The following is a 22,322-nucleotide window of genomic DNA, read 5'->3' on the forward strand; positions in this document are numbered from 1 at the left end:
CCTATTCTCATAGAGATAGAAGCACCTTTAGAAGTGCTATTGAGCAATATAGTGAACCCAATGAATCTATTTCCACTCATGATTCAAATCTTAGGAGAACTGAAAGAACTAGGACTCCCTCCAGATTCGTATCCTTTGATTCCTTCTCTCCTAAATATCGGGCTTGCTTAAGTGCCATTCACTCATATTTTGAACCAATTTTTTTTGAAGAAGCCAAACGATGTATTGAATGGAGAGAAGCCATGAAGAGTGAACTTCAAGCTCTTAGGAAAGCTAACTCAGGGAAATTTCAAACGCTTCCCAGTGGAAAGAAAACTATAGGATGCCGATGGGTGTTCAAAGTCAAGACCAAAAGTGATGGTTCTCTTGAGGGGTATAAAGCTCGTTTAGTAGCTAAAGGGTATAGTCAAGAATACAGGATTGATTATGAAGAGTCATTTGCTCTAATAGCTCGTATGGTTACTGTCAGATGTCTTATCACCATTGCTTCAATTCGAAAATAGAATATTTATCAAATGGATGTCAAAAATGCCTTTTTAAATATAGACCTTAATGAAGAAGTTTACATGGATGCTCCACCTGATATGAAAATCCCTAAAAATAAAGTTCTCCATCTTCGTAAAGCTCTTTATGGCTTGAAACAAGCTCCCATGGCTTGAAACAAGCTAACAATGTAATGACTGAAAATGGTTTTTTTTATACTGCATTATTTGTTAAGAAATATGATGCAGGAATTGTTATCTTATTGTTATATGTTGTTGACATGTTGATAACAAGAGATGATACTAAAAGAATCAAAAGTATTAAATCTATTTTGACTTTGAAATTTGAGATGTCAGACTTAGGTTTTTTGATATATTTTTTGGGTATTGAGGTTGCTTATTATCACAGAGGTTATTTTTTGTCTCAAACTAAACTTGCTTGTGAGATTCTTCACAGATCAGGAATCACAGATGATAAGGTCTGTGAAACTCCTGAAATAGTGGGTTCGAAGATGAAGATTGATGATGGCATTCTTCTAAAAGATCCCACACCTTACAAGCAATTGGTTAGATCCCTAACATATCTCAGCATTACTAGGCCTGATATTTCTCATGCAGTACATGTTGCCAGTCAATTTCAATACATGCCTACCACCGTTTACATGAGCGCCATCCTTCGCATCATCAGATACGTAAAGGGTACAATAAACAAGGGAGTATTTCTATCTTCCTATTCTGAATTAAGTTTAATTGCTTATATTGACTCTGATTGGGGAGGTGGCCCAAATAATCGTCACTCCACCACTGATTTTTGTATTTTTCTAGGTGAGTCATTAATTTCTTGGAGATCCAAGAAACAACAGAAGATATCACTTTCATACACTGAAGCCGAGTATAAAGCCATGACATCTACCACCATGGAAATAGTTTGGATTCGCAACTTGCTGAAGGATATGAATGTTCAAGTTAAAGGGCCCACAAAGTTATGTTGTGATAATTAGAGTGCAATCTACATTGCTAAAAATCACACATTTCATGAGCGCACGAAACATATCGAGATGGACTGCCACTATGTTCATGAAGAATATTTAAGAAGAACCATTGACCTTCCTTATGTTACATCAGAATATCAACTGACAGACTTCTTCACCAAGGCGCTGTGCTCTCCAAGATTTAACTTCCTTCTTGTCAAACTTTCGGTTGTGTCACCCTAAGTTTGAGGGGGGGTGTTAAAATATGGTGTATCTTGTATATATATATTCATATATATATATATATATATATATATATATATATATATAGAGAGAGAGAGAGAGAGAGAGAGAGAGAGAGAGAGAGAAAGATACATATACATATATTTATCTCATATATGTATATATATATATATATATCAAACCCGATAAGGGTATTTATGTAAATTCACATGTTTTACGTATATTCTCATTTGAGAATATGTTGTAATTTTACAAAAGACCATTAACGAGCATGTGACTTAAATAAACTCGAGTTGGGTCTGGATCCGAGATCCAAACCCAGTCATGGATAATGACTTCTTTTCATCCTTCCTCAAGTTGTACATGATTTTGAATCATGGACAACTTGTCTTTTAACATCCAAAATCTGTCCTTGATAAGCCCTTTTGTAAATAAGTCAGCAACTTGGTCAGCAGTCTGAACGAATTCAGGTTCAATTTCCTTCTCTTCGACCTTCTGTCTTGCAAAATGTTCTTACAAAATGTTGATCAATTTCAATATGCTTGGCACTTGATTGTCACATAAGAGAGTACATTTAGATATCAATTCTCCTACTTTTGTCAACATGCGTCTAATCCATGTTACTTCGGTAGTAGCAACTGCCATTGATCTATATTCAACTTCTGTGCTCGACCTAGCAATAGCTCTTTGTATCCTACTGCACCAAGAAACAATATTTAGGCCAATGAAAACACAATATCCTGAAACTGACCTGCGCTCATCTGGATCTCCTGCCCCGTCTACATTTGTGTAAACAAGAAGTTTGTGACATCCATTCATACTTTTTCTGTACAGAACTCCGTCTCCAATAGTTCCCTTCAAATATCGAAAAATGCGTTTAATAACTTCCATATGCCCAATATGCGGTTCATGCATGAACTGAGATACCTGATTGACTCAACAAACAATATCAGGGCGAGTAAATGTGAGATATTGGAGCATCCCTACTATCTTATGATGCCCTATAGGGTCCTCATACAAATCTCCATCTTGGGAACTAAGTTTCTGATGAAGTACAGTGGGTGTGCTTAGAGGCTTGCAATCTTTCATACCTGCCTTGTTAAAAACATCAATAGTATACTTATGTTGGGTAAGTATCATGCCTTCAGTAGTTCTGTCAACTTCTACTCCAAGAAAATATCGCAATTTACCAAGATCCTTCATCTTGAACCTGTGGTTTAGGAGTTCTTTGACCTGTTCAATATGTTCATTAGAGTTACCTGTAATGATGATGTCACCTACATATATTAATAACAAGGTAACTGTATCTTTACATTTGAATATGAAAAGAGAATGATAAAAAAGAAACCGACTAAAGCCATATTTCTCTATTTCAGTAGAAAAACTGTCAAACCAAGATCGAAAAGCCTGCTTCAAACCATATATAGCTCTCTTTAACCTACACATATTCTTTAGAGTTCTCTTCTGCGTACCCAATGAACTGCTCCACGTACACTTCCTCCTTTAGAGTTTTTTCACATCCAGAGTTGACTGATAGTTCACTGATGCTCAATAGCCAATGATAGTATGATTCAAATAGTGCTCATTTTCACAACCAGACTGCAGGTCTCATCATAGTCTTGTCCTTGTTCCTTAGTGAAGCCCTTGGCAACCAGTCTAGCCTTATATTGCTCAATAGTGCCATCCGGCTTATACTTTATTTTATACACCCACTTGGACCCAACCACATTTCGATCGTGTGGTCTGGGAACAATCTCTAAGTGCCACATTCATGAAGAGTCTCTTTCTTCATTCATAGCTTCAATCTATCTTTTAGAATTTGTTGCTTGATAAAATGTTGTGGGTTGATCTTCTTTACCTAAAGAGGTTAATAAGAGTTGAAAATCCATGGTGAAATTCTCATGACTAACCCACCTATCAATAGGATGTCTAGGTCGAGTAGATCTTCTGGGAGCAGAGGATGAAACAAAAACATAACAAGAATTCATCTCCTGATTAGAGTTGGGAAGGGTCTCCTTCTCACGTCGAGAGTAAATAATGCCTTTATACCTTTTGGGAGCCAAGAGTGGTTCTGAAATAACATTTTCTTGAATCCTTTGTGCAGCATCAGACATTTTTCTCTCATCTCTTTGATTGCATTATGAAGGAAAAACATCATCAACACTAGAAAAGATACCAGAGTTCAACCAGGGGTGATAAACTTCAATTTCAGGAGAAGTGTTAGCATTGTGGTCAAAATTCAATTCATCAAATACAACATTCTTGGATATTTTGATACGCTTACTCACGAGATCATAGTATCTGCACCTTTTATAATCATCAACATACCCCATAAATCTACACTTCAAGGCCTTATCTTGAAACTTGTGCTGCATTGAACTGTCAACATGAACATAACATACACACCCGAATACCCGTAGATCATGATAATTTGGATGAACACCATGTAAAGAAAAATAGGGCGATTTGTTTTTCAAGATATTCATGGGCAATCGGTTTATGATGTGAACCGCTGAATGAAAAACCTCTGCCTAGAAGGTAATAAGAAAGTTACTATCATGCATCATGCTCATTGCACGCTCGACAATATGGTGATGCTTTCGTTCATCAATTCCATTCTGTTGAGGTGTATGAGGGCAAGACACCCGCCTACTTATTCCATTTGTTTGGAGAAAATTAATAAAGTCATTTTAGGAGAATTCACCCCCTCCATCACATTGGAAACAAAGGATATTATCAGAGAATTGATTTTGAACAAAATAATGAAAATTCTGAAATAACTGGAAGGTTTCAGATTTACATTTCATAAAGAAAATTCATGTATACCGAGAATAACTATCAACAAAAATGAGATAATATTTGATTCCAAACATAGAAGGAATGGGAGCTGGACCCCAAACATCAGAATAAATAATTTCAAACGGTCCTGAAGCTCTTTTATTAATAGAATGAAATGGAAGAACATGACTCTTACATTGAAGACAACTAGAATATTTTTTATCATTGACATTTAAACTGACCCCAATTGTTTTGGGATGAAGGCGTAGTTGTTGCGACATTTAAACTTAGACTGGACTTGGGAATAAGACTGCTGAAAACAAGCTTTTCAATAAATCTACTACTAGAATGACCCAGATGACCATGCCAAAGATTCAGCTCAATGCATTCAGAAAGGCTAAAAACACTCTCAGGAGGAATTGAAGAAGATAATGATGTGAGTTTCAAGGTGGAATCAACAGGCTGAGCACGAGTGAAAGGATTCTCTTGGAACACGTATATATTATCTTGTCATTTTCCTTCAGCGAACGTTTCCCTTGTGTGAAGGTCCTTGACACGAACGGAACAAAGAGTAAACTCAACTAAAGCATTAATGTCATCTACAAGCTTAGAGACAAAAAACAATATTTTTCTTGATATTAGGAGCATGAATGATATTTGAAAGAGCAAGAGAAGAATTGGACATAGGAATGACAAAGTTTCCAATGTGAGAAATACAATGATGAGATCCATCTCCAGTGACTATATTATTTCTACCAACATAAGTAATAAGAGTTAGGAACTTACCATCATTACCAGTGGCATGAGTGGCTGCACCGGAATCGGCATACCAAGTGCCCTGATCATTTTGTTTTAAATTCAGTTCAGCTAAAGCAGATAATAATAACTCCTTGACTTCGCCACTGTTCTTCAATTTATCTGACCCCTTTCTTGTCTCTGGTCATTTGCCTCTATTTTGAGGATTAAACCAGCAATTAGCTTTGATATGCCCTCTTTTATTGCATAAAAAACATGTGGGTATTGATCTTTGTCTTTGCGAATTAGGTGGAATATTGGGTGTAGGTAGTATTCCACGACTTTCTAGTCCATTCCTTTCTTGACCTCTCTTTTCCCGAAAGTCATACCTACCACGTCCTCGCCCATAGGAAACTCCTATGTCTAGAACATCGTGTGCTCCAACATGAGCATGAGTATCTAAAGAAAATCCCTTCAAGGCCATCTCATACTGTAAAAGCTTGGAACGAAGATCTTCAAATGTAGGTAAATCTGACAAACACAATAAGGAAGTAACCATCATATGGTAATCAGATCCTAGCCCACTCAGAGTTTGTTGCACCATATCTGTCACTAACTGCGCATCCCACAATGTCCAATTGATATGTAATAGTCTTCATCTTGTTCAAGTACTCCATGATAATCAATGTTAAAAACCAATGTTTTTTTTTACTGCAATGCCTAGGTGTCGCTTTTCACAACTAAGGTTGGCACCAACATACATTCTTCAATCTAAATTGAGGGGGGAAGGGGCCTTATTTTAAAGAGTTGGGTTTGGGTGGATGAGTTGAAATGTCAATGTTAAAAACCAATGTTGTCAAAAGCGTTGAGGCGTAGCGAGGCGCTCCACCAAAAACTGAAGCGAGGCCTTAATTTTTTTGGTAGAGCGTAAGCCTCAAATTTTTGTGTGGAGCTTAAGCGAGGCCTCAAGGCATAAAACGTAACCTCAATTTTTTTAAACTTAAAAAAACTTAAAAAAATATCTAAAAATACAAATAAATAGAAGAAATGTTTTATTGATGAAGCAACAACCAATAAGAAATAAAAAATCTCAAATAAATATCGAAAAATATGAAATTAACATGTAAAATTAACATTAGTGCAACAACTTGATCTATGTAAGTATCTAAGAAATAAAATATGAACATTTAATAAAAATTTAAGTAATAAAATCTTTAACAATCAAATTTCTCAACTCATGTCATCATCAGAAAATGCATATTAACATTAATAATTAAACAACCAAATGTTAATGTATTTGTCCAAATCTCAAAAAAAAGTGTTACAACATTCACAAGCACAAAAAAAAGCAAAAAAAGAACTAAAATACAAAGAGCACTTGCCGGTAGTTCTTCTTTTTCCTTTATGCAGAGAGAGAGAGAGAGCATGGTTGCCAATCGAGGAAGCAGAAGCGAGAAGCGAGGCACTTTTAAAATTTTAGGAAGCGGGAAGCGTGAGATGACTTAGAAGCGAATCAAGAATCGTCATGAAAGCGAACAGGAAGCTACCTAAGAAGCGAGGGGGAAGTGAAAAAATAGAAAACAAAAATAAAAATAAAAATACAAAAAAATGAAAAAAGGGGGAAGCACGTTTTCCATTTTTTTGGGCGCTTCGGGAAAGTGCGCTTCCCCACTTGGCTAGGCGTTTCTGATAACTCTGAGATAGAAAGAGGGGAGAGGCCCTAATTTCGAGTCAAATGGGGGCTTTGACCCCGATTTGACTGAGGCGCATGCCTCATGCCAAGGTGTGTCTCACCATGAGACGTGCACCTCAGGGGTTTTACGCGACAGTCATGCACCTCAGGGCGCAAAGTGTCTCACCATAAGGCGGGCTATGTAGTCAAAAGCGCTAGGCAGTGCCTAGTCGGTAGACCCCTAAAAAGACTAGTCAAGGACTAGGCTGGACTAGTCGATACCCCAATTAAAATATAAAATAGTACACAAAATATACATAAAAATATGTTTAATTCTTTTACTAATAAGATGTTTTTCATTACACAAGTACAAAATTACATGTTCTTTTACAAAATATATTAATATACATAACCAGAATATACATATATATAATTGTACATAGACAAATATATATATATATATTTCAATTATTCATAACATAATCAGTATAATCAACAAAATGTGCTTTCAACCTTTCACAGAAGCACAATAACACATACATATATAAATAACATATTACAAAATTCATAATACTAAACATGCTTTCAGGCTTTTATAGAAAAATTCACCAGCAACAAAGTAACACACACATATATAAAAAACATAATCAATTAAAATTAATTGTCCATGCTTTCAAATCCCAAAAGCAAAAAGTAACACACACACACACACATAATAACTAAGCATGCTTTCATGATTTCACATAACAAATCACACAAACACACACATATAATTATATATAAAAAAAATAACAAAATATTTATAAGAATAATAAATCACTAAACTTCCCTCTTACCTAGGTGGAGGCAGCTTAGTCGTCGACTAGGTGCCTTAGTCAGTGCATAGTCGGCAAAATTGGTACCTTTTAAGGTACCCCACCTAGGAATTGCAAAGCCTAGGTGTTTTACTTACGCCTAGACTAACTAGGCAGACTAGTCGGTGCCTAGTCAATGCTTTTGACTACATAGAAGGTGAGGCACGTTTTTAATAACACTGTTAAAAACTAAGTTTTTTTCTAAAAATTATCCTGCCTTATAAGCCATACCCAAGTCCATCCCTTACCTTATGGCTATTTTAAGAAAAGCCCTTACCTTTTCCTTAACTTTTCCAAAATCAGCCTTAAGCCTAACTCCTGTCCCACACCCTTGACGGAAACCATTAACTACTATAACCTGATAGATTTGATCTCCATAAAGGACCGATCCATCGTTTGCTTCTCTTCTTCTTCCTCCTCCTCCTTTTGCAGCGCCACTCCTCTACTGCCACCATTCCTAAAACCGAATTTCACAAACCAAAACTTTTGCCCTAATCACAACTAAAATTTGAACTCATAAGTAAATAGAGACAAAAATGGGGGCCTATCATCACTCCTTTTTATCTCCATAGCACTAGAAATCCTAGGAAAACGTGTTAGCCGGCTAGATGAAGATGGTCCCTCCAATCCAAGGGCATAGAATGAACTACAGGTGAAAGACTGAACTTTATTTAGTTTTCTCAGAATAAGAAGAAAAAAGAAGAAAACAATGTTTGTACTGCTTCTCTAAAACAATATAACTCATTGTTACTCCGTCTCTTCAAACACCTGTGAATTTTCTCTTTGAACTCATCATTTAAAGCATGCCCAAAAAAATTGATAAAAGAAGAAAGCAAAGGAAAATAAAAAAGAATTCATCTTTTATCTAATGGAGTTAAAATCTACTTGATCAAATGGTGACATGAAGGGTCCACTAGTGGTCTTCTTTTGATAATTAACTAATCTCTGTCTTTGAACATGCCCTCTCAACACGACCTCGTACTATAAAAAAGCTGAGAGAGAGAGAGAGAGAGAGAGAGAGAGAGAGAGAGAGAGAGAGAGAGAGAGAGAGAGAGAGAGAGAGAGATGCATTTGGGTATGGCTTATAGAGCAGGGCCGATTTTGGAAAAAAAATCTCAAAATTATTACTTTTAATACATGCACAAATTCTTTTTTAGAGATTCCTATTTTTTATCAAAATTTGTAGCTAATAAAAGTAAATTATTTCCTGCCTTTGAAATACTAACTTTTTCTTTCTTTATCTATAAGTTTCTTAGAACTAGACAATGCCGCAAAAGGGATAGACATAGGATAGATCCTAGAATTAAGTGGTGGGCACTGAAAGGAGCTAAACAAGGAATGTTTGTAGAGCAGGTAGTTAAGGAAGTTGATTGGTGTCTCGAGGAGGATTCAGAATCAATGTGGAATAAGATAGCGGGTGGTATGAGAAAAGTAGCTAAGGAGGTATTGGGTGAGTCTAAAGGCGGTGCACCACTAGGTAAGGATACATCATGGTGGAACGAGGATGTCAAATTAGCTATTAAGGTTAAAAGAGAGTGTTATAGAAATCTAAGTAAGAGTCGTGATAATGAGAATTTGGAGAAGTATATGATAGTAAAGAAGGAAGCTAAAAAAGTTGTTCGAAACGCGAGGGCTAAGGTATATAAGGAGGTTTATGACAAGTTGGATACCAAAGAAGGCGAGAAGGATATTTATAGGCTTGCAAAGATGAGAGATAGGAAATCGAAGGAGTTGGGTATGGTTAGATGTATCAAAGATGAAACGCAAAGGGTTTTAGTCAAAGATGAGGAGATTAAGGAGAGATGGAAAAATTATTTTGATAAGCTATTTAATGATAGTCATGCTCAAGATCTTGGAGACTTCTCCATTCCTTTTCATGAGATAAATCGTGACTTCATGCGCAAGATTCAAAAGAAAGAAATTGCAGAGGCTTTGAAGAAAATGAAATCAAGAAGGGCAGTTGGCCCAGATGGTATACCTATCGAGGCTTGGAAATGCTTGGGAGAGAAAGGTTTAGAATGGTTGACAAATCTTTTTAACTTGATTTGGCGAACAAATAAGATGCCTAATAAGTGGAGGAAGAGTACTTTGGTGCCTTTATATAAGAATAAGGGTGATATACAAGATTGCACAAACTATCGTGGTATAAAACTCATGAGTCATACTATGAAACTTTGGGAGAGGGTGATTGAGTCTAGGTTGAGGAAGGTTGTCATGATATCGGAGAATCAATTTGGTTTTATGCCTGGAAGATCAACTATGGAAGCTATACATCTTCTTAGACAACTTATTGAAAGATATAGAGAGAGGAACAAAGATTTGCATATGGTTTTTATTGATTTAGAGAAGGCATACGATAGAGTACCTAGGGACGTTCTCTGGTGGACAATGATGAAGAAAGGTGTTTCTCTAAAGTACATTAGTATAATTAAAGATATGTATGAAGGAGTAGTAACCAATGTCCGCACTTGTGGAGGGGTGACAACCAATTTTCCGATAACGGTTGGGTTACATCAAGGATCTGCTTTAAGCCCTTTCCTATTTGCGATAGTGATGGATGAGCTTACGAGATCAATTCAAGAAAATGTACCGTGGTGTATGTTGTTTGCTGATGATATTGTTTTGATTGATGAGTCTAGAGCTGGGGTTAATGCTAAGTTAGAATTATGGAGACAGACATTGGAAGCTAGAGGTTTTAAGTTGAGTAAGAGTAAGACTGAATATATGGAATGTCGGTTTAGTAAGCAACGAAGTAAGGATGGGAGTGTAGTGAAGCTTGGTGAGCAAGATATACCGGTGAATGATTATTTCAAATATTTGGGATCCATCATTCAAAAGTATGGAGAAATTGATGGAGATGTAAATCATAGGATAAAGGTTGGGTGGATGAAATGGAAAAGTGCTACTGGAGTGCTGTGCGATCGTAGAATGCCATTGCGGTTGAAGGGAAAGTTTTATAGGACGACTATTAGACCCGCTTTACTATATGGTACGGAATGTTGGGCTGCCAAGAGACATCATATTCAAAAAATGAGTGTAGCTGAGATGCGGATGCTTAGATGGATGTGTGGAAATACAATAAAAGATAAGATTCGGAACGAAGAGATACGTAAGAAGGTAGGTGTTGCACCCATTGAAAATAAGATGCGAGAGAATCGTTTACGGTGGTTTGGACATATTCGGCGAAGGCCTAATGATGCTCCAGTTAGAAGGTTGGAGAAATGGGAAAATATATTAGTTAAAAGAGGTCGGGGTAGGCCTAGGAAGACTTGGATGGAGATGATAGGAAAGGATATGAATGCTTTGAACCTCACCGAGGACATGGCGTTGGATAGAAATGATTGGAGGAAAAGGATTCATGTGGAAGACCCAAAATGAATTTCTTTTTTGGTTCATATCGCTGACCCCAATTGTTTTGGGATGAAGGCGTAGTTGTTGTTGTTGTTTGTTGTATCTATAAGTTTCTTATATTTCTCTTTTACCCACTTATCCAATTTGGTAAATATGACTTGCAATAAACCAAATTAACATTCTCTCAATGAGAAGAACTTGCTACATCGATCCATTTGGAGAGAGAGAGAGGGAGAATGTGTAATGAAAAGGTGGAGCGGCGGAAGCACCAATAAAGCAAATCACTCTTTAAGAGTGATTCCAAGAGCCAAGAACACAAACACTAAAAGTGTATACAAAAACCCATCAAAGGGAAAAATGACCAAAAGTCATAAGTTGGATATTATTGAAGAAGGAAAGAAGAGGGTGAACAACCCTTACAATATAAGAGGAAACCTCCTCTATTTATAGAGGAGGAAGCAATGAAGAAGGGACCACAAGGGGCTCCCATGTAGTCGTTGGGAGCCCCAACAGTCATAAATATGACCGTTGGGGCCCCAACGACTACATGAGTGGGGCCCTTGTGGTCTTACAAAAAGGTAAAAAGAAAAAAGAAAAAAGAAAAGGAAAAAAGAAAAAGAGAAGAAAAGAAAAATAGAAAAAGGAAAAAGGGTTTACATGGGGATTTACTAAAATACCCCTATTGGGTATTTTGAGAACAAAGAGAAAAATTGTATATATATAAGTATATGTATATATATATATATATAATTTAACACGCCCCCTCAAACTTTACGGGGAGAAGACCGAAAGTTTGCCAAGAAGAAACATAAATCGTGGAGTTGGGAGCGCTTTGGTGAAGAAGTCAACCAGTTGATATTCTGAAGTGACGTATGGTAATGTGATAGTTCCTCCGAGGTATTCATCTCAAACGTAGTGGCAATCCATCTTGATATGCTTGGTCCGTTCGTGAAACGTATGGTTGCTTGCAATGTAGATCACACTTTTGTTATCATAGCAGAGCTTGGTGGGAGAGGAAATGTGGATACCCATGTCACCAAGGAGCCCTCTGAGCCACACGATTTCCATTGTTGTCATTGCTATAGTCGATATTTAGCTTCAGTAGATGATAATGAGACCTTTTGTTGCTTCTTGCATCTCCACGAGATGAAAGATTCACCTAAAAAAATGCAAAGACCAGTAGTTGAGATACGATCATTGAGATTTCCTCCCCAGTCAGCATCAGTAAAAACAGTTAATTCAAGAGATGAGGAAGATGATAAGAAGAGTCCCTTGGAGATGATATTTTTGATGTATCGCACAATTCTCATTACAACTGCCATATGAACTGTAGTAGGTGCATACTGAAACTGGCTTGCAACATGAATCGCATGAGCTATGTCTGGACGGGTGATGGATAAGTAGGTGAGAGATCCAATTAATTGCCGATAGGGAGTTGGATCCTCAAGAAGAACACCATCCTCAAGTCTCAGTTTTGCATTGATAACTTCAGGAGTTTCAACTTTCTTTTCATCAGATATTCCAGATTTGGTACAAATGTCTGCTGCCAATTTCATTTGAGATAAAATGTATCATCGCGGGGAGTAAACCACTTCAATTCCTAAAAAATATCTCAAGAATCCAAGGTCAGACATATCAAAAGTTTCTTTTAACATAGACTTCACATCATTTACCCCCTTTTTGTCATCCCCAGTGATGATCATATCATCAACATATAGCAGAAGAATAACAATGAGATTACCTGTTTTCTTAACAAAAAGAGCAGTGTCAGTATAGCAAGAAGTAAATCCTAAATTGATTAATACATTACTAAACTTATCATACCAAGCTTTAGGAGCTTGCTTAAGTCCATATAAGGCCTTTTTTAATTTCAAAATTTTACCATTTAAATTCATACTCGAAGGTGGTTCCATGTAAACTTCTTCATTTAAATTTCCATTTAAAAATGCATTTTTGACATCTAGTTGAAAAATTGGCCATTTTTTAGCAGAGGCTATTGCAATAAGAGCTCGAACACTAGTTATTCGAGCAACAGGGGCAAAGGTTTCATCATAATCTACCCCGTACTCTTGGGCATATCCCTTGGCCACTAACCTGGCCTTATATCTTTCTAAAGATCCATCGTACTTAGTTTTAACTTTGAAAACCCATCCGCATCCAATGAGTTTCTTGCCATTGGGTGGATCAACGATTTCTCAAGTTTGAGCCCTCTTAAGTGCATTAAGTTTTAGTTCCATTGCTTCATTCCAATGAGCATATTGTCTAGCATCATTATAATGAGTTGGTTCATGAATTGAGTGAAGAGCAAGCAGACATGCCCAAAAATTTGGAGAAAAAGAATCATAAGATACAAATCTATTTGGTATTTTTGAAATACGATTTGATCTTCTTTGAGAGGATTTTTCAGTTGACTCATTTTGAGAGAATTTTTCAAGGGCACAAGGAGGATTACTTTCATTTCTTCTAGAGTAGACTTGTATTTGCCTTTGTACATTTTCTTGTAAATTTTGGTCATCATTTGGAGGTTCAAAAAAATCGTCTATGAGCGATTCACTAGATTCAACATCATCAATGACCTTTTCTTGAGGTAATAAGTCAAATAAAAAGGAATAATCAATATCTTCATTTGGTTTATGCGAAAAACCATTTTCTTCTTCTAAGAATGTGACATCTTTTGAGATATAAAGTTTATTATTTGATATGTCAAAGCATTACTACTCTTCATCACCTTTTTGTTTTTCGCCATATCCTAAGAAAATGCATTCAGTAGCTCTAGAAGAAAGTTTATCATTTTTATGAGTTAAAACAAAGCATTTACATTCGAAAATTCTTAGTCTTTTATAATCGGGAGACATATTGTAAAGTTTCTCAAATGGAGAAAGATATTTTAAAGAAGATGAAGGAGTTCTATTGATAAGATACGTTGAGGTTAGAACCGCTTCGGCCCAAAAAGATTATGAAATATTTTTTGAGATTAATAAGGTTCTTGTGGTTTCTATTATGTGTCTATGCTTTCTTTCCGCAAGACCATTTTGTTGCGGAGTGTTTGGACAAGAACGTTGATGGCAAATTCCGTTTTCTTTTAAATAGTTTTGAAATTCATTGGACATGTATTCACCTCCTGAGTCGGACCTAAGAATTGATAGATTTCCCAAAAATTGATTTTTAACCATCGCATGAAATTCTTTAAAGAAGGAGAAAACTTCGGATTTGCGACTTAAGAAGTAAATCCATGTAAATCGAGTGAAGTCATCAATAAAGACCACATAGTACGAAAAACCTCCTTTGGACAAAATAGGGGAAGGTCCCCATACATCGGAATGAACAAGTTCAAAAGGCCGAGTGGTGAAATAATTTCTTTGAGGAAATGGAGTAGCTTTAGATTTCCCAAAAATGCAATCTTTACAAGTCATGTGATTGTCTTTACAAGTATTGTTCAAAAAAGGAAAAAGAGACATTTTTACAAAATTTGGATGACCAAGTCTCTCATGCAAAATTCCAATACTTTTGTCCTTTACAAGATTGCAAGATGACTTAGATGGAAGAGTCAAAAAATCGATAAAATAGATATCACCCCTTCTATGACCTTGCCCAATCAGCTTCCCTGACTGGAGATCCTGCACGGTGCAATCTTTAGGTGAGAAAGAGACTTGGCATCCATGATCGGTGATTTGGGAAACGGAAAAAAGATTTAGATTAATTTTTGGAACGACTCTTACTTTAGGAACAAAGAAGGTTTGAGAAATTTTAAAATCAAGTGTTCCAATACTTTCAATTTTTAAAGATGTCCCATCGGCCGTTGAAACATAAGAAGATATGGGTTCGGAAAAAACATTAGAAAGCGAGTTTTTATGAAATGTCATGTGAAAAGAAGCACCAGAGTCTAGTATCCACGTACCTGGAGGTGATGAAGAGTAGGCGATAGCGGCTCCGGATGTTGAAGATGAAGAAGTCTTGAGAAGATGTTGGAGAACTTCGGAGATATGATTAAGAGTTTCTTTGATATCTCCTTCTTTGACACTTTCTTCTTCCTTCTTTAGAGAATTTTCTCCAACCGCGACCACTTTTCCTTTAAGCTTTGGGCAAACCGGTTTAATGTAACCTGGTTCATTATAATAGTGACAAATCACTCCCTTTCTATATCCATTATTTTTGTTAAAGTGGGGAGGTTTATATGCTTTTACATTTGATCCGGGCCTAGAAACGGCCAAAACTTCATCACTCTTGATACTTAGGCCAAGTCGAGTTTCTTCTTGGCATACTTCGGCAAGGGCGTCTTTAATGGGTAAGGCTTTACTTCTATGGAGAAGGGATGCCCTAACTTGTTCATATTCCAGTTGTAGACCATGAAGAAATTGGAAAAAGTGCTCCTTTTCAATTTGTTCTCTTCTTAACTCAATATCTTCCGGAGCCACCCATTTAGGCTCAAGAAGAACAAGCTCATCCCAAAGAGGGGTTAAAGAGCTAAAGTAGTCACAGGCACTCATATCCGCTTGTCTAGCGGAACAAATTTTCTCTTGACAAAAAAATTGTCTAGCAAGATCCTTTTGGATATACATACCCTTAAGGAAGAACCATGCCTCATTGGCTCTTCTAAATTTTGCAATATTTGCATAATTTTTGAGGTCCACATTGTTCATAAACCATGCCAAAATTTTGGCATGATTACTTTCCCAATCCTCAATTTTGGATTGATGATCATTTATAGCTTTGATGCGTTCATCGCCATCTAAAGCTTTTTCAACATCATTTTCAATTTTAGTGAGAACAAGAGAGGGTTCAGGAGTAGTTCCCATAACAAAACCCCAAAGTTTCTTACCTCTTAGATGATTTTCCATAGCGGAGGCCCACATAAGATAATTGGATCCATTAAGCTTGAAGGAAAGCTCAACTTTAGAATCACGTTCCATAGGAGCCGAATGGTCTTCTTTCCTTCTTCAAAAGCTTGAGAGGCACGCGTCCCAAGGCAACAAAAAAGTAGAAGCTGGATCACCAACCTTGCTCTGATACCATGTAATGAAAAGGGGGAGCGGCGGAAGCACCAATAAAGCAAATCACTCTTTAAGAGTGATTCCAAGAGCCAAGAACACAAACACTAAAAGTGTATACAAAAACCCACCAAAGGGAAAAATGACCAAAAGTCATAAGTTGGATATTATTGAAGAAGGAAAGAAGAGGGTGAACAACCCTTACAATACAAAAGGAAACCTCCTCTATTTATAGAGGAGGAAGCAATGAAGAAGGGACCACAAGGGGCTCCCATGTAGTCGTTGGGAGCCCCAATGGTCATAAATATGACCGTTGGGGCCCCAACGACTACATGAGTGGGGCCCTTGTGGTCTTACAAAAAGGTAAAAAGAAAAAAGAAAAAAGAAAAGGAAAAAAGAAAAAGAGAAGAAAAGAAAAATAGAAAAAGGAAAAAGGGTTTACATGGGGATTTACTAAACTACCCCTATCGGGTATTTTGAGAACAAAGAGAAAAACTGTATATATACATATATGTATATATATACTTATATATATACGTATGTATATATATATATAAGTATATGTATATATATATTTATATATATATAATTTAACAGAATGCATGTGCATGTGCATGTGCATGTGTACACACATGCTTAAGTGTGAAATTACTAAAGCCCATCCATTCATCTAAGTCCAACCTGCTACTGACACTGCCATGAAAATATAATTCAACTAGAGTTACCAAAAAATCCACTTACATGTGGGAAACTCATTTCCGAAACCGGAAACCTAGCATTTCTAAAATTTGTGGGAAACTCCTAAAAATGCATGAGAAACCTGTTTCCCATGAGTGAGAAACCCATTCACGTCACATAAGAAACTTTATATGGGAAACTTGTTTCCCTTATTTTGGAAACATGTTGTCCGTACATTTCTTGTGTATTTCTCTTAAATACATTTTTTTAAAATAAAAGGTTGAGATATATGTGTTATTAAAAACTTTTAATTACTTATTTAAAAAACTAGTTTTTATATAATAACATAATATAATGTATTAGATAAATTTTAGAAATTTCAAAAATTTAATTTAATTACATTATATTTTTATTTATTTCTTGGTTCTATCTAAACCTATGTTGCACTTAAATACTTTATTTAAGATATTCAATATTTTATTAAATGTAAACTGACTATACACATGTTTATATAAAATATAACCAACTTTATAATAGTTGTTGTAGTGGTAGTCAATGTAATCATATATTCTATAAAAAGAAATTTATTAATTCTTACTATCTATCATAATATCAGTAAAGACTAGAATTTGTGTAAATTTATAATATTCTTCATGCATATTGTCAATATTTGCACTTTTGCTCCACACACACATATCCATGTGACAAAGGTGGATTGTCACAATGACTTGCTTGAGTCCACCAACTTGACCCTCTACTAGGTCAACTGAGTTGGTTCACCGAGTCCACACATATCTATCTTCATATTTTCAATGTTTTAGTTTTATTACACATTAACATCATATACAGAAATTATGATGATGGAAATGGAGTACAGGAGTTTATTCTCGTGTTTTTATTTATACTGTTATTCTAGTTTAGTTACTATTGTTTACTATTTTGGATTTTTTATGTTGATTTTGACATTGAAAAATCTTGATTACTTTATCAAAATCACAATTTCACAACTAACTTCTTGTGGTAGTTAATTGTAGAATTGGATGGTATATGCATCATAACGATTAGTTGATTGTGATGCTTGATATAATGGTTTGGTGACTCATAAATATGGTAAATTTACTCTATCATTCATTTTTTTATACTTTGATGTTAGTGCATCACTATATGTTACCTAATTATTACTTATATGTTAATATTTTCATGTCACAAATATTTAAATAGTACATTACTGTGTTTATATAAAAAATTGAAGTTAACAAAACCTGAGCAAGTCATTGGGTTGTCAGGCCAAGTCACGAGTCACTAGGTTTATGAATTATGCCTAAAAGTAATTTCTTATGTGATGGAATTGGAGAATTACAGTATTTCACACATTGTCCCGACGTTAGATTACATATCTTAGATGCAGTAAATTATTGCAAGAATGTCATATATGACCTATTTAGGCATTGCAATGCCTCACTTTGGATCAGTTAAATTCATTAATCGTCACAAACATTGCAATGCCATGGAACACTCACGCATTGTACGTGAGCCACATCATTAATTCAGTTTGTGACACATACCTGTTCTGTTATTTCGTGTGATTATATGGCAAGTTCATCTTGTTAGTCAAACTTGGTGGGTTCTTAAATAGCGTGACTTGGCAGGTCTTGTCCAAGTTCTGATATGTGTCCTCAGTCACTTGGAAAAACACCATATTTAGAGGGGTTAGCAAATGACTTTCTGCTAGCCTATTGTATGTTTGTTTTGATGTTTTAATAGGAGCATTACTTGGATGATTAGCATTCAGTGTATTTATACTATTTGTGATGTAGCAGCTATGCTAACTGTGGATGATGATGAGTTCTGGGGTGGAGTTTCACCAGTGGAGTTTGGTTATTTACCATCCTTACAAGATGCTGTGACAGTCGTTGGCTACCCTATCGGGGGAGACACAATTTCTGTGACAAGTGGGGTTGTCTCACGGATCGAGATCTTATCTTATGTCCATGGATCAACAGAGCTATTGGGCCTGCAGGTTTTTTTATATGATATACTATTCTCTTTCTTCAGACTCTCAAATTCCTCCATGTGATGTGATTTTCAGCTTTCAATATTTACTTCGTGCAAAATTTTCACTGTTGGTACCAGCTAAACTTTGGGTTAATGATCCTTGTGTCTAGGATTTAAGTTGGTACAGAAGTTCAAAAGGAGAAGAAAAGAAGAGTTAAAATGCAATGATACTTGTCTGTGGTTTTGTGTGTTTTCATGTGATGCATGCGCTAATTCCTTCTGTTACTGCAACACTTACACAGATTGATGCTGCCATAAACTCTGGTAACTCTGGTGGTCCTGCATTTAATGACAAGGGCCAATGTGTTGGAATTGCATTTCAGTCTCTTAAACATGAAGATGTAGAAAACATTGGTTATGTCATCCCAACTCCTGTCATTTTGCACTTCATCAAAGACTATGAGCAGTCAGGGGAATATACAGGTATCCCGATGTTCCATGCTATAATATGAACCTCTAAGAGGTTCTAACTGTTTTTGCTATAACTAGTTGACATGATTGTTTTTTCCATTATGTAATGTGACAAAGAAATTCATTTTGCTTTTCTTTATCACATGGATCATATGGCTCTTTATCATATTTCTAGATTTTGACGCTTATAATGTCAATGGATATTACATGAAAGGGTTCCCTATCCTTGGGGTTGAGTGGCAGAAGATGGAGAATCCTGATCTGAGAAAAGCTATGGGGATGGCACCAAATCAGAAGGGGGTTCGTGTGAGAAGAGTGGAACCCACTGCTCCAGCATCTAGGTTCTTGTGGCCATCAGATATCATTCTCAGCTTTGATGGGATTGATATTGCAAATGATGGGACTGGTAAGCATGTTCAGTATATTATCTGTATTTTTTATTCAAGGCACATGCAATGTTGCATACTTGATTTACATAGTCCATTCATGCCCTGGTAGGTTGCTTGATTCTTGATGCTTTTCTACAGTCATTTTTGAGCCAATGGTAACATCTTATCAAACATCACTTTTGCTTGGTACAATGTATCTGAATTGAAAAATTCTACAATGACCATAACTAAGACAGGTTGGACTTTTGCTTGGTACCATGTATCTGAATTGAAAAATTCTCCGATGACCATGACTAAGGCAGGTTGGATTGAACATGGATTTAACTGCCAGATGATTGACACATCAGGTTTTTTCTTTTTTTGTTAATTCAGCTGACCATGTTGCTAAACTGGTCCACAGTCTGCTAACTCCAAAAATAGGTGTTGATATCTTCATCAAGATGCATTAGGTCAAACTGGTCTGTTTATGAACCAAGTACCAGCGTTGTGTTGAAACTTTTTTTTTCTTTTGACAGTATAAAATGAGTCAAATTAGGATGCAGATTTGGATCTGACATGCAAACAATTTTATCGAGTACAAGTAGGAATTTTATTATGATACAGTATGATTACTTATACAAATAAATTTGATGGTCTGGTCTTGCCTGTTTGCACCATGCATTCTGACCTGACATTTATAACTGTAAAGAGATGCTTAGATTTTTCTTTTAACCAAGGGATTTTTTTGTGTTCGGATTAAAAAGGCAATATTACATTATGCTGCAAATGAGGAAAAGAATACCTAGCAAAAAGAGTCATACCCCTTGAGGCACAACTTTTTTTGCCTAAAAAAACACGCATTGCGATGTGGAGAATGTTACAGGAAGCAAAACCCTAGAGAAAAAAGACATACTCCTTGAGATGCAACTTTTTTGCCTAAAAGGCCACCATTTGTGAAGATTTTTTACGTGTGCATGAGAAAAATGTGGGACCTTCACTTTTCCTGGTAGAATTACCCTTCCATTTTAGCGGACACCCCCTTAAAAAAGTGTGCTTCTGGGCACAGGCCAATCCAATATTTAACATATGGTGTTTGTGTGATATGATAGGAAGTAGTTACGACTGCACCAATTTCTGCAGTTACTGCAACAAGCCATGTTAAATATTCTTTGTACAATTTTTATGGGTACGCAGTCCACATAAAAATTTTCACCATGTTAAATATTCTTTGTACAATTTTTCTTATGTGCTAGGTTAATGATGGGTCTTAGCCTTGGTGATGCTACTGAATTATTTTGTTGACCATTGTGTTAACCTTTGCCAAAATCCCTAGTGAAGATACTTTCGGATCTCTTCGCATAAAAAACAAAACAATTTCTGCTTCAAAGTAAAAGTCATAATAGTTCCAGTTAAATATGGGTTTTGGAGTTATTATTTAATTATTTTATTATCATGTATTCCCTTATTTTATTGTATGTACAACCTTTTCATTCATCCTGTCTATGGTCTTTCAGTTCCTTTTAGGCATGGGGAGCGGATTGGCTTTAGTTACCTTGTTTCTCAAAAGTATACTGGAGAAAGTGCTGCAGTTAAAGTCCTTCGTCAATCAAAAACCCTTGAATTCAATGTAGAGGTTGCAACCCACAAACGACTTGTTCCTGCACACATCAAGGGGAAGCCTCCATCATATTACATAATTGCTGGATTTGTGTTTTCAGCCATCTCTGTTCCTTATCTCCGTTCTGAGGTATGCAATGAATCAGTAATTTCATATTTAAGTGTGTTATACTTCTGTATGCAACTCATCAACTGAACTGCACCTCCATGGTTGTTCTTTTTAGTCTTTTGTGGTTGATTTCCAAGTTCAATACCTCTATAAGCCACAAAAGAAATAAAAAGTAAGGAGAAATCTACATCAAGGTGTGTTCTACTTGTGTTCTGTGTGGTTAGCATGTTGCTTAGTGTGAAACAATTTCGTGTAAGTGGGTTGGGTAAACCCAATTGGAACCAAGGAAGTGTACCAATTAGACCCTACTTGACTTGCCTGTTTTTAATAGTCCCACGGGTCGGCTTGGGTCCAAAAGTTGGACCCATTTTAAAAGTTGATTGGTTCTTGGGCATGAAAACTTGAACCCATTTGCAGTGCTGTTTCTATACCCAACCCAATTGGTTCTTTACAATATGCACCTGAATTGATCCCAAAGCTAAACATGAACCTGACTTTACCAATAATCAATTCAAACATGAATAGATAAAAATCCAGAAAGTTTATATGTTAACCAATTTAAGCCTCGCATGAATAAACCCATATATCTAATTTTATGAAGTTACCTAATAAGAATCTTCCTCCTATCTTTTTTCAACACCAGCTACCTGTAGATTTATGAAGTTTCCTAGTCAAAGAGCAGCCCTCTTAACTCAGTTTGAACCCAACCCTATTGGCAACTTGCTTGGTTCGTATATGAACTTATGCGAACTTGAATTATTTGTAGACTCAAAATGATTTATGCTGGAACCATTTCTAACCCGTTATTTTTTTTGAGAAGATTCTAACCCGTTATTAGAACTGAACTGATTTACATCTAAATCTAACCTAACCCAGCCAGCTGACCTGACGTCTTATCTATCAAACCTGATATATAGCAAAACCTGATGACCCACATGAATGAAGTAAATAGTATACCAATAACTGCAATCTGAACCTCATGCATATCAGTTCCGTTTGAGTCTAGTTTC

The 22,322-nt window shown here is 36.1% G+C and overlaps 1 protein-coding gene across 3 annotated transcripts in view; it reads left to right on the forward strand.

Moving 5' to 3' along the window:
* The window catches only part of LOC149812870 (protease Do-like 9), a 62,535-nt gene that overhangs the window by 7,248 nt on the left and 32,965 nt on the right, over nt 1-22,322 (forward strand). For all 3 annotated transcript variants that reach the window (XM_089992390.1, XM_089992389.1, XM_089992391.1), the window contains 4 exons: nt 18,573-18,772; nt 19,050-19,230; nt 19,433-19,624; nt 21,101-21,333. In XM_089992390.1, the coding sequence (XP_089848516.1) occupies nt 18,573-18,772; nt 19,050-19,230; nt 19,433-19,624; nt 21,101-21,333 (806 nt within the window). The remainder of the gene's footprint in view (nt 1-18,572; nt 18,773-19,049; nt 19,231-19,432; nt 19,625-21,100; nt 21,334-22,322) is intronic.

The sequence above is a fragment of the Nuphar pumila genome, chromosome 16, assembly GCF_984573655.1.
Source record: "Nuphar pumila chromosome 16, dmNupPumi1.hap1.1, whole genome shotgun sequence".
Classification (NCBI taxonomy): Eukaryota; Viridiplantae; Streptophyta; class Magnoliopsida; order Nymphaeales; family Nymphaeaceae; genus Nuphar; species Nuphar pumila.